Genomic DNA, 17,842 nt, shown 5'->3' on the forward strand with positions numbered 1-17,842 from the left:
TGCATCTCCATTTATTCACACAATCAACATCTTAGAATTGGATTGTCTTGAACTCTCACCCACTTAGTGGCATGTAGTTTTAACCTGCACCACTGGTCCTACTGGCCTGACCTCATGATGCTAGTTTTACTGTTGCTGACATCTGTAGTTGTGTAGTATATTTCTAACACATATCACTTAAACAAGAAAGCATGGACAAAGCAGAACAGGTTCAAACAGGATGTCACTGTGAAATAGAACTATTGGAAAATAAAATATCATCATAATGGAAACTAATCATCCCCTAACACCTAATACTAGAGTGAGAGATGATGCTATAATAAACCTGCAGTAGGTATATGGAGTTTTCTTCATTAAGGTGTTGTCCCTGTTGTCTGTTGTCCAGTTGAGCAGCTGCCCACCATCACAGAGGCGTCCCCCAGCTCTCTGATCGCCTTCCCCTTCGATGAGAGCTTCCCCATGACGTGTGAAGCCAAAGGGAATCCCAAGCCAGAGTGAGTAATGAGTATCCTACTCTACCATTCCATACCCAGCAGATGGGAGAGGGACTACCCAGGAGAGCTCGTTAGCAGCCCAACAGACAGCCTACCACCGGCCATCGATTTGGCATGTCAACTTGTTTTTGGCTGTTTGATTTCATGGTGTGAAGTCTTGCACATACTGTGAGTGCCAACATTGGACACTGAACACACTGTGTACATTTGGCTGAAACACATTTGACATTTTCAAGGTTTATTTTGAATGTTATCAGTGGCTGATTGAACTGTTGATTTTGTAGATTCTGGTGGACGAAAAATGGGGAAGAGTTTGACCCTTACAAGGACCCAAGGCTGATCAAGGAGAAAAACTCGGGGACGTTTGTGATCCCCAACACTGGGAACCTCACAGAGTACCAGGGAACTTACCGCTGTTATGCCTCGAATAAACTAGGGACAGCCATAACAGAGGAGGTTGAGTTTGTTGTGCCCCGTGAGTAGCATCCCTAAGCTCTGTGGTGCTCCATTACAATTATTTCAAAGTGATTCAGGTCCTGGAATCCAATGTGTCGCTCCATTGTGAGCTGTTTGTTGTATTGGCCATGGCAGAAAGTCATTGAACCTCCAAAACATTCCACACCCAGTTGCATCTACCCATATGGACTGTGTGGCAGAAGGGAGACTGATCTAGCATCTCCATCATTTCACTTGATACATTTTTCATTTAGTTCCAAAGCATAGTACATACATCTTCAAAGAAATCCAGACAGAGGGGAACTGTGACTAAATTGTTCCATGCTTCAACCATTCAGGGTGGCTGACATGCAGCACAACAGTAGTAATGACGTCTATTTTTTTTCCTGCAAGCCAATATATAAAGAAGATGCTGTAAAATCCAATTCACTGGCTCAACACAAGCACCTTCACACACAACCAACACAAAACACTAGTATCATAGGACTGCCACCTGCTGGAGAGAAAGGCAACTACACTAAATGACTGACAAATCATTGTAAACTTTTGTTTATTTTTGGGGGTTAGATGTACCGAAGTTTCCTAAGGAGAAGATTGATCCCATTGAGGTGGAGGAGGGTCAGCCTGTCATTCTGGAGTGTAACCCTCCTAAAGGAATCCCTCCTTTACAGATCTATTGGATGACCATCGGTAAGTGACTAATGGCTTCCCAGACCTGACACCCTGACACGCCCTGGAGAGAGGCCTGTCTGAGTCATGTCAAATCCTTTGTGTTGACACCTGCAGTTTTATTGATGCACAATAGCTATAAAAAAATGTACTCAAATGTGGTTTTCACCTTCTCAGGCCTTCAGCACATAGAGCAGGATGACAGGGTGTCCATGGGTCTGAACGGCGACCTGTTCTTCTCTAATGCTCTGGAGAAGGACAGCCACAGAGACTACTGCTGCTTCGCTGCCTTTCCCAAGATACGCACCATCGTACAGAAGAATGCCATGTCTGTCATAGTCAAGAGCAGTAGGTATCAATCTAAAAGACTGTGATTAAGTTTATTTATGATCTCAGCTACAGCAAGGAGCTTGTTATGGTTAGGAAAAGGCTTTGTTTTGATCACCATAATGGTCTCAAGCTCTGATCCAATGAATTTGTCATTATGATCATGTATATGATTAAGAACATTCCCAATATCCAACAGCATCTCCAAAGTTGTATTTGCCATGCTCTTGATGCCACTGATGTTATAATTCATTTAAACCACAGCATTGTGTGTCACTTTTGTTCTATGGATGCTTTGTACATTTTCATATGTTACTACCCACCTTCATTTCAGAAAATTCAAACAATGACTCAAGTAGCGGTCCAGGTCATGGTAAGTTACATTCCCTCTCAATCAGAAAGATTTCTGGCTCCCAGGTCTCTTTTATACAGATAACGAGCTGAGATTAGGAGCACACTCTTAAAGGGAGTGCTCCTAATCTCAGTTTGTTACCTGTATAAAAGACACCTGTCCACAGAAGCAATCAATCAATCAAATTCCAAACTCTCCACCATGGCCAAGACCAAAGAGCTCTCCAAGGATGTCCGGGACAAGATTGTAGACCTACACAAGGCTGGAATGGGCTACAAGACCATCGCCAAGCAGCTTGGTGAGAAGGTGACAACAGTTGGTGCGATTATTCGCAAATGGAAGAAACACAAAAGAACTGTCAATCTCCCTCGGCCTGGGACTCCATGCAAGATCTCACCTCGTGGAGTTGCAATGATCATGAGAACGGTGAGGAATCAGCCCAGAACTACACGGGAGGATCTTGTCAATGATCTCAAGGCAGCTGGGACCATAGTCACCAAGAAAACAATTGGTAACACAATACGCCATGAAGGACTGAAATCCTTCAGCGCCCACAAGGTCCCCCTGCTCAAGAAAGCACATATACATGCCCGTCTGAAGTTTGCCAATGAACATCTGAATGATTCAGAGGACAACTGGGTGAAAGTGTTGTGGTCAGATGAGACCAAAATGGAGCTCTTTGGCATCAACTCATGACCCTAAGAACACCATCCCCACCGTCAAACATGGAGGTGGAAACATTATGCTTTGGGGGTGTTTTTCTGCTAAGGGGACAGGACAACTTCACCGCATCAAAGGGACGATGGACGAGGCCATGTATCGTCAAATCTTGGGTGAGAACCTCCTTCCCTCAGCCAGGGCATTGAACATGGGTCGTGAATGGGTATTCCAGCATGACAATGACCCAAAACACACAGCCAAGGCAACAAAGGAGTGGCTCAAGATGAAGCTAGCCAGTCTCCAGACCTTAATCCTATAGAAAATCTGTGGAGGGAGCTGAAGGTTCGAGTTGCCAAACGTCTGCCTCGAAATCTTAATGACTTGGAGAAGATCTGCAAAGAGGAGTGGGACAAAATCCCTCCTGAGATGTGTGCAAACCTGGTGGCCAACTAAAAAGAAACATCTGACCTCTGTGATTGCCAACAAGGGTTTTTCCACCAAGTACTAAGTCATGTTTTGCAGAGCTGTCAAATACTTATTTCCCTCATTAAAATAGGCGTTTTTCTGGATTTTTTGTTGTTATTCTGTCTCTCACTGTTCAAATAAACCTACCATTAAAATTATAGACTGATCATTTCTTTGTCAGTGGGCAAACGTACAAAATCAGCAGCGGCTCAAATACTTTTTTCCCTCACTGTATATCTGTCTACAACACCCATTTTTCCATACCAAAATCTTATTTGAGGATCCAAAGACTGCGTTGTAGGTTAGCAGTTCAAGCGACCCATTCATTGCCTTCTTTGAAAAATCACTTTAGTATTTACCAGTTTCACTAACTAAGCATAAAACACTGATTGTTTCTGTTCCATTCTCAAAGCCAATTCAATCATGGAGAGAAAACCAAGTCTTCTGATGCCCTCTGGTGTCAAGTCGGAGACACAGCTGGTGAAAGGTGATGAGCTACTACTGGAGTGCATTGCAGAGGGCTTGTAAGTAAACCTACCTCTGTATTTGACCAAGGACTGCTTCAACATGATATCTACTGTACATGCCACTGAATGTAAAGCAATTACAACAACCTGCTCATACAACATTTCACTGCCCCTCTTCTTTCATTCAGTCCAACTCCCATGATTGAGTGGTTGAAGATAGACCACATGCTGCCTGACAGAGTAACAATAGAGAACCATGGGAAACTCCTGAGCATTGACCAGGTTGATGAAGATGACAATGGGAAGTACATGTGTAAGGCTACGAACATCCATGGAATGGCCGTCCACTACTTTGACGTATCAGTGGAAGGTATGTGTGTGTATCTGAAAAATATGCTGTATAGCTTAAACTGCATTTAGGTTTTACTGTAGGAAGATACCTCATAATAGTAACACATTTTCATGAGAAATAGTGCCATCTATGGTACATTGAACAAACTGCTTTTCAAGAGGGCATCAAAAAGTCACAATTTCAGAACTGTCTCTGGGTGGTAAGATAACACAATCAAGTATTTTGTGATTACCATGTAAAACAAAAAAATGAGGTATTTATTGAGATGTGTAAACTGTGGCCTGGTTTTATGTCTGTCTTTGATGTTGGTCTTTCCAGAGCCTCCTCAGTGGGTGTCTGAGCCTGAGAGCCAGCTTAGGATGATTGGCTCAGATGTGCTCATCAATTGCTCCGCCACGGGCACTCCTCAGCCCACCATCCAATGGATGGTGAATGGAAAGCCTATTGAGGGTATGTTCTCAGTGTACCTCAACAAGACATGCATCTCCAGGACTTCCTATTGGTGCACAGTTAATGGATTTCCTTGTTTATTGCAGAGGTCCCAGCATCTAACAGAAAAGAGTTTGATGGAAAAATGGTCTTGCACAAAGCCAACTCGACTGACAGTGCCGTCTACCAATGTGAGGCCTCCAACAGACATGGAACCCTGCTAGCCAATGTCAATATCATGATCATGAGTAAGTTTATGGGGCTTCACTGGTTTTAATCTCCACCTCTGAAAATAGCCTTTACTTTCATCTGAGGCTTTATGTTTTATTGGTTACAAATAAATAGTTGCTAAATCTCAGTCTTAATCACTCTGTTTAACCAGATGCGCCCATCTATTTATAGTTACCCATTATTAAGTATGAAATTGTATGGCAAGGGAAGTGCAGTAAAGAATCCAACTGGTTGCTTGGCAATAGAACGGGCAGCATCTGTTTCTCTGTAATTGCCAGACATTGGCGTTAGGCAGTGGAAGATGGTCTGTGAGTGGTGTTGTGTCTGGTTTGAGAGACAGCTCAGGCACGGTCTCTACCCTGCAGCTCTTGGGCCATGGTGAAGGAATGGCTGTCTGAGCACCACGGTCCTCCATAAGGATTACCCACCCACATCCCCTGTAATTCACTCCGCATGCTCCCAGGCTTTTATATGCTAACCCATTTCTCCAGTCAATTCAGAATTCAATGCCATAACACTAACATGTGCTGCTTTTATAAGAGCCGATAAGAAATTATTTGCTCTTTTTGGCTTTTCAGAAATGTCTGGAGTTTGTCACTGGTCTGTTTCTGGGTGCAAAATCACAGCTTCCATGAAGTGAGACAGACACAGGATGTTTTGGCTAGGAATGATAAGACGTATTTATTTAAAATTTAGCGCTCATTATTCTATGTTTTCATTTTTTCTATTTTCATTGACAGTCCAGCCATTCTTTTAAAATAAATGGTAATTAACAAAGAAGGATGACAACATTTTCACCTTAACATTTTGGCTCTCAAATTTTAATTGACTTTAATATTAACTCTTTATAGCCAAATACTGGAAGAAGTAGTCTGTTCAAGTGGAGGACCACACTTAAATCCCTTCATATCTCATTCATATCCCAAACCCTGAATCACTCACTGGGATGTCTCTCCCCACAGATCTGCCTCCTATGATCCTGACAGAGGAAGGTCTGGAGTATTCAGCGGTGGAGGGGAAGGTTATAGTGATGCACTGCAAGGTGTTCAGTTCTCCACCATCTGCTATTACCTGGTGAGTAGACTCTCCCTAACCCTGGTCCCAGATCAGCATGGGCTTTACCCAGCTCATTCTGCTATTGCTGTCATGTGATGTCATCATTGGCACCCAGGCAATTACCAGGCTAGTCCAGCTCCAACCAGTCCTCTCAGAGGCCAGTAGAGAGCAGTAGATATCAACGTGTCAAGAGATAGTTATGAAACACCTGGGTACAGAATCTGTTGGTGCTCCACTGTTTATTGAGGAAATATACAGAAAGAAAGCATTGTATACATACACAAAAACTTTAATGAAACATGTTTTATCTTGTGATGTGCTCAAAAACATTCTTCTGTAATTTAATTCAATCTCAAGTGGAGACTATAATTGATCGCTTTGAATGTTTTACAGGAACAAGGAGGACTCCCCAGGATCTTTGGAGGGTCCAAGGTTTACAGTTCACCAGAATGGATCATTGGAGATCTATAATGTGGAAAAAGAGGACATGGGCCAATACACATGTTACACCAAGAATACTGAAGGGACGTCTGCTATCACTGCCTTACTGGATGTTAAAGGTATACAACTCAATAAAAGAAAGATTTTTTTTAAACACCCTAGTCTAGGACCATGTGTTTTCTCTAACTATGTGACCTGAAAACGGTCTTACCTACTTTTCCCTGCTTCAGTCACGTAGTCAGAAAACATTGGGTCCTAAACATAACCCTTTACATATACAGTTGTGTGTTTGAACTATCCAAGATCCCACAAAGATATTCCAGGCCCCGGAAGACTTGCAGGTCCTAATAGGAACCACAGCCCAGCTCTCCTGCCTGGCGGTGTACGACAACTCATTCAGTGGCGACTTTGAGATTGTGTGGGAAAAAGACGATGTGGAGATAGCACTAAACCACACAGAGAATTCTGGGTAAGATAAGCCTTTCTTGTGGTGTTACATATATAAGCCGAGCAAGAAAGTTCACTTGCTTTTTAGATGGCACAGATCAATAGGTTGTCTATCTTTTTCTCTGCCGATAGATATTTCGTAGAGGATGGTATACTGCAGATTGTCAACGTCAGCCACAGAGACCAGGGCATGTACAAGTGTGTGGCCAGTACTCCAATGGATCAGGACACTGCCTCTGCACTACTCATGGTGCTGGGTGAGCAAATTATGGCAAATACATCAAAGTCTGCTCAGACCTAAAGGCTCTACGACACCCAGCACAATAGAAATGCATGTCACAGTATGGATCCATACCGTATGATGAAGCCAAGCGTGCCATGGCATAGTACTCAGAGCAGAACATGATTACACATGTCTTCAGATTCAGACCTTTGCTCTGCATTTACAGTAAAATGCATTTACATTGTTTGATTCCTCTTCAAAAAACAATGGCTGCATTCCAAACACTTAAAAGACACACTATATCCCCTCAGCCCTCAAATTGAGTAGACACTTCTGATGACATATCATGACGTCTGACGAGTATACTATACACTTGCAGGACAAGGGGCGAGGGAGGAAGGAATGATTTTTAGAATGGACCGCCCTTGTCCAGAAATTCGTCACTCATTCATCCCGTGATGTTTGTGTTTTCAGCCACCGGTAGCTTGTGGGTGCTATATATGCGCTACAGTCAATTATGATTGCATGTCTACTTATATTAACTATATAATTATTAATATACATCTACCGTATTATAGCTACCAAAATAATTAGCTAACTAACATTTGCCTGCCTAGCTGGAACTTATGAAGAAGGAAAAAAAAATATTTCTACAATTTCCAAAAGTTAACCAAACAAAAACATCATTACTTTTACGAGACGTGTTTGTACCGTCATGTGCATTAGTAGCACAATTTCTAACCTTTTTACATTGCTTTTTACTTACACTTGTGTGTTAACTTGTCCATATTGACGTTGGGGTCTTAAGTTTCGGCTGACTTTTCTTAGTGGATGTACAACCATCGCGAATTGAATTATGGGGTGTTTCAGGCCTCGAAGTGAACATAATAGTACACTTGCAAACTCGATCAAAAACGAGGGCTGAGGGGCTTACGTTGCAAACTTCCCTTGTTTGGCTGATCGTTTGGACTGACGTACAGGATGGTGAGGGGGATTCCCCCAAGGGCATAAGGCCAGGATAAGTGGACGAGGGTGTGTCTTTTATGAGTTTGAAACGCAGGCATTAGATGTCTATGACTACGTTACTGCATCATTTTCACTTTCTTTCTTCTCAATTGGTCAGTTTCTGCTTCAAATGTTTTTCCTCAGTCCTTTTCCACTCCAGAGGATTCCCTGTCTTTGTGTGTTATCAAAGCAATGTTGTTGTGGTGGTGGTGTTTTCCAGACATCCCACATGCACCTGAGAACTTGGTGCTATCTGAACACAAGGGCAGAAGTGTGAAGCTCAAATGGATCCCTGGGGAGGACCACAACAGCTCAACCACTGGTAATAGTCTGGTCATCCACCTGGCTCTTCAAACACAGCAAACACAATAAGCAGCTCTGCATGCATGTTGGAGCATCAGGCCCGTAGTATACAGTATACACTGACAATAACATGGCACATATTTACTAAGAAAAATTGAATTAGTACTTTATTATTGTTTTAGTCTCATGTCAACATCCCAATACAAATTAGTAGTTTAATCTTTTGGAGCAAGTATCCTGCTCATTGCAGGGTCTGAATAGTTTGCTGCATTGCTGGCTGTTAGGTAAACAGCCCCTTTGGCAAAGGGCTTGGGCAGATTGGGGACTGGTCTGTGTGTCTCACCCTGTCAACAGAGTTCATTATTGAGTATGAGGAGAGCCAGTGGGAGCCGGGGACCTGGAGAGAGCTTCAGAGAGTTCCTGGAAATCACGGCTCGGCAGTCCTCAAACTTTACGGACATGTCAACTATCGCTTCCGAGTGTCTGGAGTCAACATAGTGGGCAGAGGGCGCCCCAGTGAGCCCACAGAGAGATACAAGACCCCTCCCGCAGGTAGGAATTCCTCCACTCATGTTGCCTTGTCCTCCTCCTTCATATCACCGTACAGGCCACCAGAGCTGCCTGCACTGCTCGTTGAACTTTAAAACACTCATCATCTGAGATAATTGATTCCACTCTTGTTGATACCAAGGTCTCTTATGTGCACATTTCACAGGAGATTTCTGCCAAAATCCATATTTTTTCTCTCTCACCAGCCCCTGACAAGAACCCTGAAAATATCAAAATTGAAGGTCATTTGCCACATGAAATGGATATCAACTGGGAGGTAAGAAACGGAATGTGGTTCCTTCAATATACTGTACCTTCCCTGAATACGTATGCACCTCTCTGAATACTGAATATTTCACAGGAGTTACATTTTTGTGGAAATCAAAAACTCTCTTCATTCAAAGAGAAAATAAGATAGAACAGTGTACACTCTTAGAAAAAAAGGTGCTATCTAGAACCTAAAAGGGTTCTTCAGCTGTCCCCATAGAAGAACCCTTTGAAGAACCATTTTTGGTTCCAAGTAAAACTGTTTTTGTTCCAAGTAGAACCCTTTTGAGTTCCATGTTAGACACACTACATGGAACCCAAAAGAGTTCTACCTAGAACCACAAAGGGTTCTCCTATACTTATAGGGACAGCTGAAGAACCCTTTTGGAACCCTTTTTTCTAAGAGTGTACATGCAATTATAAATAAGAATCCCTCAGGAATCAAATATCCATGCTGTTGATGTTTCATATTGTTGATTTATAACTTTAGAAGATTTTGATGGTGAATTGGATTGCTATCAAAGCTGCTCATTGTGGTGCTTTTATTAGAAAGTGAAAAGAGAAGAGAGAAGATTTCTTACATGTACAGTAATAAATTCAGCTTTATTGTAAAAATATTAATTTCACCCCCACTTATTATCTTCCTGCTCCTGCAGAGTAATGTAGCTTCTGAATTGATGAGCTCTCTCATGGTTAATGATTTGCTTTTGTGGATAATAGTGTCTTATTCTATTTCCCATCATGGTCAGGCAATTGTGAGGAAAGCACTAGATCTCTCTACAATCGGTGAAGCCTGCTCTTTATATCAGAGGTGTGGCTCAGAGCTGCCTGGACCCAGCACCCAGCCAAATGTCTAATTGTTTTACTGATTTTATATTATCAAAGCCTCATTAGGATCCAAGTGTATGGGCTTGTCATTATAATCCTGCAATAGCCTAGATGAAGAAAGACATATAAAGAAATCCTTGCTTAATTGTTCAAGTTCCTATAAAATGGTAATAATCTGTGTGTTACTGTTATTCTTACCTTCCCCACTCTTGCAGCCATTGTCCCCCATTGAACACAATGGGCCAGGCCTTGAATATAAGGTGAGTTATAAGAGACAGCATGTGGCGGAGGACTGGCAAGAGCATGTGGTGAAGAGACACTCGTTTGTAGTGAAGGACACTCCCACGTTTGTGCCATATGAGATCAGGATCCAGGCAAGGAACCACCACGGATGGGGACCTGAACCCAAAGTGGTGACGGGCTACTCTGGAGAAGACTGTGAGTGACTTAAACACAGAGAGTTTCTATGTGTATTTCACAATAATTATACTATTGAAATGCACAAGGATAATACGGTACAGTATGTACCATTCAGCTGTGTGTATGGTAGGCTATAGTCCTTAAAATATAGTCTATTTTCTCTGAAAAGGCCGAAGTAGCTGATGAAATGTGTGATATGCATGTAGTAGCTTTATTGAGCTAAAACTCTCTTTTAGAAGTCATAAACCACTTCATTCCATGCTGGTTTGTATTTATTTATATTTCCATCTTCATCTTTAGCTTTCTTTTGGACTTGCCCTCAGGAAGTTACCTCAGGTGGTCAAATCAATGTTGTAGATTTTTAAAAAGCACCTCAACTTTGTTAAGAATGTTTTGTCTTCCTTTAGAGGTTTCGTAATACTTTGTTGTCATACTGTCTGGTATCATCGCTTAGGCAATAGCAGTGAGCCCCACACTAGTTCCTACCTTGTGAAAGTGGTATATCACATTATTTAGATGCAGTCACTGATCTATAGATTCATATTTTACAGAAGCATATATTTGAAGCATCTAAATACTCAACCCAGCCAATACTAAACATATATTATGATCTGGTGGATCATTCACCATAAAGCTGAGCTCATATTTCACATGTTGGGTTGATCTTTATAGTACTTAGTGTGACATACGGGCTGAATGGACTGTGACGTGAGTGTATTTGGCCCTGCAGTCCCCTCTGCGGCTCCTGATGATGTAGCGGTGGAGGTGATGAACAACTCGCTGGTCAAGGTCAGCTGGATGCGTGTTCACAAGGACAAGCTGCATGGACATCTGGGAGGCTACAGGGTAAATTCTTTAAAACAGCCCTGAAACTTTCAGACAGTTTAAAGGGAGAGACTCTGACCTCGCTGGATCTCCTGGACCTCTCACCCCACATTGTCTCCCTAACGCTGGCAGTGCACTGTTACCTTACACAGGCCACTAGCGCAAAATACTATAACCCAGACTATAGACTTTCCCATTCAGGGTGTATTGTCCTTTTCTCACATACGATCTGTTAGATTCATAACACTGTGTGTCCTTCTGTCATGGCGGTGTCAGATAAGCTGGTGGCGGCTGCGTAGTCTGCTGGACTCAAAGAAGACTCACGGGGACAAACACACTCTGACATTCCCGGGGGACCGGAACCATGCCATGGTACCAGGGCTCACGCCCTTCTCTGAGTACAGCCTCATCATCATGACCTTCAACAGGCGAGGCAATGGGCCAGGTAGCCACGCCGTCAACTTCAAAACCCCAGAGGGAGGTAAGACAGGAGGGGAGAGGAGCGTGCCATGGAACATATTAATTCACTACTGTGCAACTGAAGAAGAAAATAAACTATCTGGACACAAGCTTATTGTGTTATTGTGTTAACACTTTTTACTACTTGTATATTTGTTTGTTTCCCAGTTCCAGAGAAAACGCCAGTTTTCAGGGTCACAGATGTTCAGAAGCACACAGTCACTCTCACCTGGGCACCTCCTCTGGAAGCCAACGGAGTCCTTACAGGATACCTGCTAGAGTATCAGCTGAGTATGTACAAATATTTCCACTTCCCTGTTAACCTGCAGTCTGACATGCACCAGGCTCCCTTCATTCAATATGTCTAGCAACTCCTTGATCTTTCCACTATGATATATTGCTGTGCTTATGAGTGGTGCTCCAGTGCATTTTTTAATGTTTGTTAATGATAGTCTCTAGTTTAGCTCCTACAGCTGGTGTGAAATGTTTGTCTTAATATAGAAATGAGAAATGCATGCAGAGCTTTGATAGTGAAGATCCACAGGTTTAAATCTCACAAGTTGTTGCATGAGAATATGATCAAATGGAGAACAAATACTCAGATGAAAAATACCCTCAAGGAGAAAAGAATGAGGGTTGAATACAGCTAAATGTTAAACGTCTGTTATTGGATGGCATTATTGGATGGCATTATTGGATGGCATCAGAAAGCATGGAAGTGGATATCCAGTGTGACTCATTGATAGTATGAATGTAGAATGACCCCATTGGTGAGAGAGGGGTCAGTATCTGGTCAGGGTGTGGCCTGTGTGGTGTGTTGTGATCCGGCACCAGCAGCGCTGACCAAGGCCAGCGTGTCACAGCCTTTTAAGGTCTTGGTTACTGACCCCATCCTGTCCACCGGGGACTTCGTCACAACCAACGACCCAGATTAAACATAGGACAACAATAATGTGCATGTGTGTGTCCCTCCCTGGCCTGAAACAATACCGATGATGAGGCTGATTACAACATTTCAAAGACAGCTTTGCAAAGTAACTCTCCCTAATGGTTTTAGATTTTTCCGCTGCACAAGAGGGTCAAAAGTGTCATGTTGTATTTCAGAAGAAGGGACGTTTTCATTGTGCAATCATGATAAAGCTGATGGACTCTTTTGAAGTGAGGGGTTTTGAAGGAAGTGATGTTAATGGTAAAGATAATGCACCAGAGGAAGCAGCAGAGGAATTGAAAGGCTGCTGCAAAGCTGTTCCAGGGCTGAGCCCAGCTTCTTAGAGGTTATTTGCTAACTTAATATTTCACAGGTTTCACAGGACCTACACTGTTAGATTGATGGCCAGTTCCATCTCTAGGGAAGGAAGAACCAACTACCAATGCAAATCAGATGTTGTTCATAGGTTGCACCTCCATCACTCGGTCGTGTCATGCCATTGTTGTGAATAGTGGTGTCCTAAAGTCGTGATAAGCCCAGTCATTCTGGATGGAGGCTAACGACTGTTTAGTCTAAATTACACTATAGTGCCTGGAAATACGACGACATTGCTAAAGTAGTCAAATGTTCAGTAGGAAACAACTTTGCCAGCATTATCATGTCATCAAATTTAATTTAGACAGATGGAAATGGTGTCATTAGCTAGCAAAGTTTGTCAAGAATAGCTAGCAATGCTAACAGTAGCTCGCTAAAATCCAGTGCCCTCCCCTCAATCTTAGCTAACTAGCTAACTTTATACTGCATCTAAAGCCAACCTGGCAACATCAAAATTATTAAAAAGATTTTCCTTGTAATTATTTGCCTCCTTTTGAATGGCATTGTATTTCTAAGCCACTCTAATGCACCTTTGATTCAATCTTTATCAGCGCTCATTGACAATACATTGAGTAGAATGCTCAGTTGGCCATCAGTCCAAAACAAACGTTCAAAACAACATTGTGACGAAACATGCAACCCATGATTACATGCTCACACAATGTGGTCCTATATCTACCAAACCCACAACATTTTATGAGTGTCCTTTTCAAATGATCAATCAAATGCTTATTTTGTCCTTCTGTATCAGAGATATCCTTTGTGTCCATTAATACATGAAGACACGTTTAATCGAGTCTCTGTGTGTGTTTAGTCAACGACACAGAGGAGGTGGGTGTCCTGCAGACTGTGGATATTAGCAACCCTGACACCACCATGTGGGTCCTGCAGAACCTGGAGGCTATCAGCAGATACAAGTTCTACCTGCGCCCCTGCACCAGGGTGGGCTGTGGGCCCCGGGTCAGCAAGGAGAGCACCACCACACCTGAAGCACGTAAGTCACACAGGCCGAGGTGTGGCAGGGGGATCCTGGTGGAAAATCTTTGAGAATGGAAGGGGGGTATGGGTTTATTGTTGGGGGAAATAGCGAGACGTGGTAGCAGGACTTTGTATTAGAGGGATGATCTATTCTGTAAATGACCAAGCCTGTACACTGTAGATGACCAAGCCATTTCAGTAATGTATTAGCTCATTGAATTTCAGGGAATGTGATATTGGCTCCAACTGCCAGGCTTTTCATATCTCCATCTAAGTAATGTTTGTGGGTAAACAATATCATAAGGGTGTGAGAAGGGGTTTCATTCATCATTGTCATAAAAGAGCAAATGCTTATTGATTTGAAGGAGAAAGCGAGATATGAAACAAACGGCTGGAAAAGAGAATTGCCTTCAGCAAGGGAAAATGCACATTTCTGTATCGTATTGTATAATTATATAGGAATTGGTAAAGTAAGTAGATTGCCTTTGCAATGTTTGGCTCATGCATATGACACAACATTTTCATCTTATGAATTCTATGTCAGTTCTACTTCAGTAGAGTGGTAGATGTACTCTGTCGGAACCAGGCCAAGCTCAATTCAACTGAGTCTTTGGGAGTGGAGATAAGGGGGTGACAACAGTCAAAGATGATTAGAATCTAATGAAAATAAGCAAGTGCACTTGAATGTGTAATGGAGGGTCTGCACTGTGGTGCCACATCACACATAGCTTCTGTCTAACAATAGTAATAATTGATTTGGGTACTCTCTAATGGTAAGGGCTTGTAAATTCATATAAATGGTTAACAAAACATAGCATCCTTTTCAATCAAACACAGTAAGCAGGCTTCTGGGATTAATTAAATGCAAGAATGCATGTTTAGATTGATTTACTAAAAAAAACACCATTATGGTATGAAATCCAAATAAATATACTTTCTCCGTGTGTGGGAGTAATGTCAAATCAAATCATGTTTTATTTGTCACGTGCTTTGTAAATAACAGGAGCAGACTAATAGTGAAATGCTAACTTACGGGCCCTTCCCAACATTGCAGAGAGAATAATAACACAAGAGTAAATACACAATGAAGTAACGATTACTTGGCTACATACACGGGGTCCCAGTACTGAGTCAATGTGCAGGGGTATGAGGTAATTGAGGTAGATGCACTGCCTTCAGAAAGTATTCATACCCCTTGACTTATTCTACATTTTGTTGCTAGACATCATTGCTAGGCAACCATTTTTGTCACGTTCTGACCTTTATTTCCTTTGTTTTCTATATTTATTTAGTATGGTCATGGCGTGAGTTGGGGTGGGCAGTCTATGTTTGTTTTTCTATGATTTGGGGATTTGTATGTTTCGGCCTAGTATGGTTCTCAATCAGAGGCAGGTGTCATTAGTTGTCTCTGATTGAGAATCATACTTAGGTAGCCTGGGTTTCACTGTTTGTTTGTGGGTGATTATCTATGTTAGTTGCTTGTGTCAGCACAGGTCTCATTATAGCTTCACGGTCGTTATTTGTTTATTGTTTTTGTATAGTGTGTTTCAGTGTTCAGTGCTTTCTTTGATTAAATACTCATCATGAACACATACCACGCCGCATTTTGATCCTCCGATCCTTCTCGCCTCTCCTCTTCAGATGAAGAGGAGGACGACCGTGACAATTTTCAGGTCTTGCCATAGATTTTTTGTAGATTTATGGAGAGTAGTACTTAGAAGGGTTGAATATTTTCCTGGTATTTTACAATTGTGCCCGCCAAAACGAAAGTGTCATTCAAAAGCGTTATAAAGCATATGTAATGGCGTTCTTCGTTTGTCGAAAGAGAGTCGGACCGAAATGCAGCGTGGTGGTTACTCATGATCTTTAATGAAGGATCGCGATACATGAAAATAACTGATACAAAATACAAAACAACAAACGGAACGTGAAACCTAATTACAGCCTATCTGGTGAACACTACACAGAGACAGGAACAATCACCCACGAAATACAAAGTGAAACTCAGGCTACCTAAATACGGTTCCCCATCAGAGACAACAAGAATCACCTGACTCTGATTGAGAACCGCCTCAGGCAGCCAAGCCTATACTAGACACACCCCTAATCAACCACAATCCCAATGCCTACAAAAACCCCAATAAGACAATACAATAACCCCATGTCACACCCTGGCCTGAACAAACATATAACGAAAACACAATACAATGACCAAGGCGTGACAGCATATAAATATGTCTGGATTTGATTGGAGCTTTGTTCAGCATGAAAATTCAAACCTGATGCTACCTGACCCCGATGAACCATATATTAAATACATTAACAACATTTAATGAGCCCAAGCCCAAAAAATACCAAATAATTGTGTCTTTATCCAATACATATATGTGTAGGCTACTGAACATTATGCTCAACAGAAAAACATAAAAGCCCATGGATGTAGCTAGCTGTATGCTATCTTGGGTAAATAAATTAATCTAATATTTTTGAGTGTGAACTTTTATTGTATTGTATTATATGGACGGGAATTACGCACATCTTTCAAACCATGATAAAGCAGAAGAGAACATGTGATTCTGGTGCAGCACATGCAGTATACATAGTTACAAGTATAGGCTAGCAAATTTGATTATATCGTTGAAATATAATAGAGCCTATTTGTATAAGTAGTATATATACCTTTCATAATATTTCCCCTCATGTTATTAGCTTACCCCCTCTTTCTCTATTGTTGCTTTGTTCCTTCCTCACTTTCAACAGTTACTAGAAATATGTTTTGTTGTCCTTATCTTCATCATTCTAATGAAATCCTTGAGTAATATAGAACTAGATTTAGATGCAGAAGGCTTTAATTTCTCGTCACAAAGATTGAATGGTTAGGGGTCTGAATACATAATTGCTATAGCCTACCGCCATAGCGTATTCACTATTTCAAACTATCCGTGAGTTCTATTGGCTGCTGTATTTAACATTCAGCAAAAAGAGCTTGCGTCCCTCTTCGTATAGTCTATTGGTATAAGAAATGCAAAAGCAAAACAAAAATGTCCAGCAGGCTATTCTAGTCTAGCTTTTCCTGCATGGGACTCCAAGAGCTAAGGAGGGTTTGTCAAGGAGAGAGGCCAGCGGAGCACAGGTGCTTGGGTATTGTGCAAGAGACAGAGGCTATACGTTAGAAGTTTATAATGCATAACCCATCATAAATGAGCCAAATATAAGGCTAATACTGCATTGAATGTATTACCTGAAAGAGTTAGGCTAGGACATCTATATATAAATCTAGAACAGGATTGTCTATTTTGGATGCCATTTGAATGGTGTTAATGGAGAGAGAGGAAGACTGTGAGAGAGTGCTCATATGTGCACTGATTTAAAGCAATGATATTCAAGTGATAGGCTATTATAAAAGTCTGCAGCTGCAAATGAAAAAAGTACAAAACTTTACTGTTAGGCGGAGCAGCACAGGGGAACCCAAGAGCAGACTCAGACCAAGAAACAGGGATGAATAAACCAAGGTATTTATTGTAACATAGGGGGATATGGAATGCAGATCTGGGGAAGCTCAGATGAGTGGTAGGAAACTAATGTGGAGGCTGAGGTTGGAGTGAGCTGGGTCGGAACAGGGTAAACAGGTCCGGAGAGAATCCAATGGAGTGGTGGTGTGGTGAATCCAGAACAGGGTAGCAGGTTGGTGAGATGTGGAACAGGAGACAGGAGCCAGAGTGGCAAAACTGCAGTGAGAGGATAAACAGCGTCAGGCAGGGAAACAGACACAGCAGGGTAACAGGGTCTTGAATAATCATAAATAGCTAGAATCATAAACTGACTGAGCAGAGATT

General features: G+C 41.9%; 1 protein-coding gene across 4 annotated transcripts in view; it reads left to right on the top strand.

The window, feature by feature from the left end:
• LOC115143411 (neural cell adhesion molecule L1-like protein) overlaps nt 1-17,842 on the top strand; it is a 95,484-nt gene that overhangs the window by 67,860 nt on the left and 9,782 nt on the right. For all 4 annotated transcript variants that reach the window (XM_029683814.2, XM_029683815.2, XM_065001946.1 and 1 more), the window contains 21 exons: nt 386-494; nt 779-969; nt 1,518-1,640; nt 1,797-1,967; nt 2,281-2,319; nt 3,836-3,947; nt 4,079-4,260; nt 4,561-4,692; nt 4,779-4,919; nt 5,865-5,976; nt 6,352-6,518; nt 6,703-6,868; nt 6,979-7,103; nt 8,295-8,396; nt 8,732-8,929; nt 9,133-9,203; nt 10,237-10,459; nt 11,172-11,287; nt 11,543-11,747; nt 11,894-12,016; nt 13,843-14,022. In XM_029683814.2, the coding sequence (XP_029539674.2) occupies nt 386-494; nt 779-969; nt 1,518-1,640; nt 1,797-1,967; nt 2,281-2,319; nt 3,836-3,947; nt 4,079-4,260; nt 4,561-4,692; nt 4,779-4,919; nt 5,865-5,976; nt 6,352-6,518; nt 6,703-6,868; nt 6,979-7,103; nt 8,295-8,396; nt 8,732-8,929; nt 9,133-9,203; nt 10,237-10,459; nt 11,172-11,287; nt 11,543-11,747; nt 11,894-12,016; nt 13,843-14,022 (2,988 nt within the window). The remainder of the gene's footprint in view (nt 1-385; nt 495-778; nt 970-1,517; nt 1,641-1,796; nt 1,968-2,280; nt 2,320-3,835; nt 3,948-4,078; nt 4,261-4,560; nt 4,693-4,778; nt 4,920-5,864; nt 5,977-6,351; nt 6,519-6,702; nt 6,869-6,978; nt 7,104-8,294; nt 8,397-8,731; nt 8,930-9,132; nt 9,204-10,236; nt 10,460-11,171; nt 11,288-11,542; nt 11,748-11,893; nt 12,017-13,842; nt 14,023-17,842) is intronic.

Source organism: Oncorhynchus nerka, linkage group LG15, assembly GCF_034236695.1.
Source record: "Oncorhynchus nerka isolate Pitt River linkage group LG15, Oner_Uvic_2.0, whole genome shotgun sequence".
NCBI lineage: Eukaryota > Metazoa > Chordata > Actinopteri > Salmoniformes > Salmonidae > Oncorhynchus > Oncorhynchus nerka.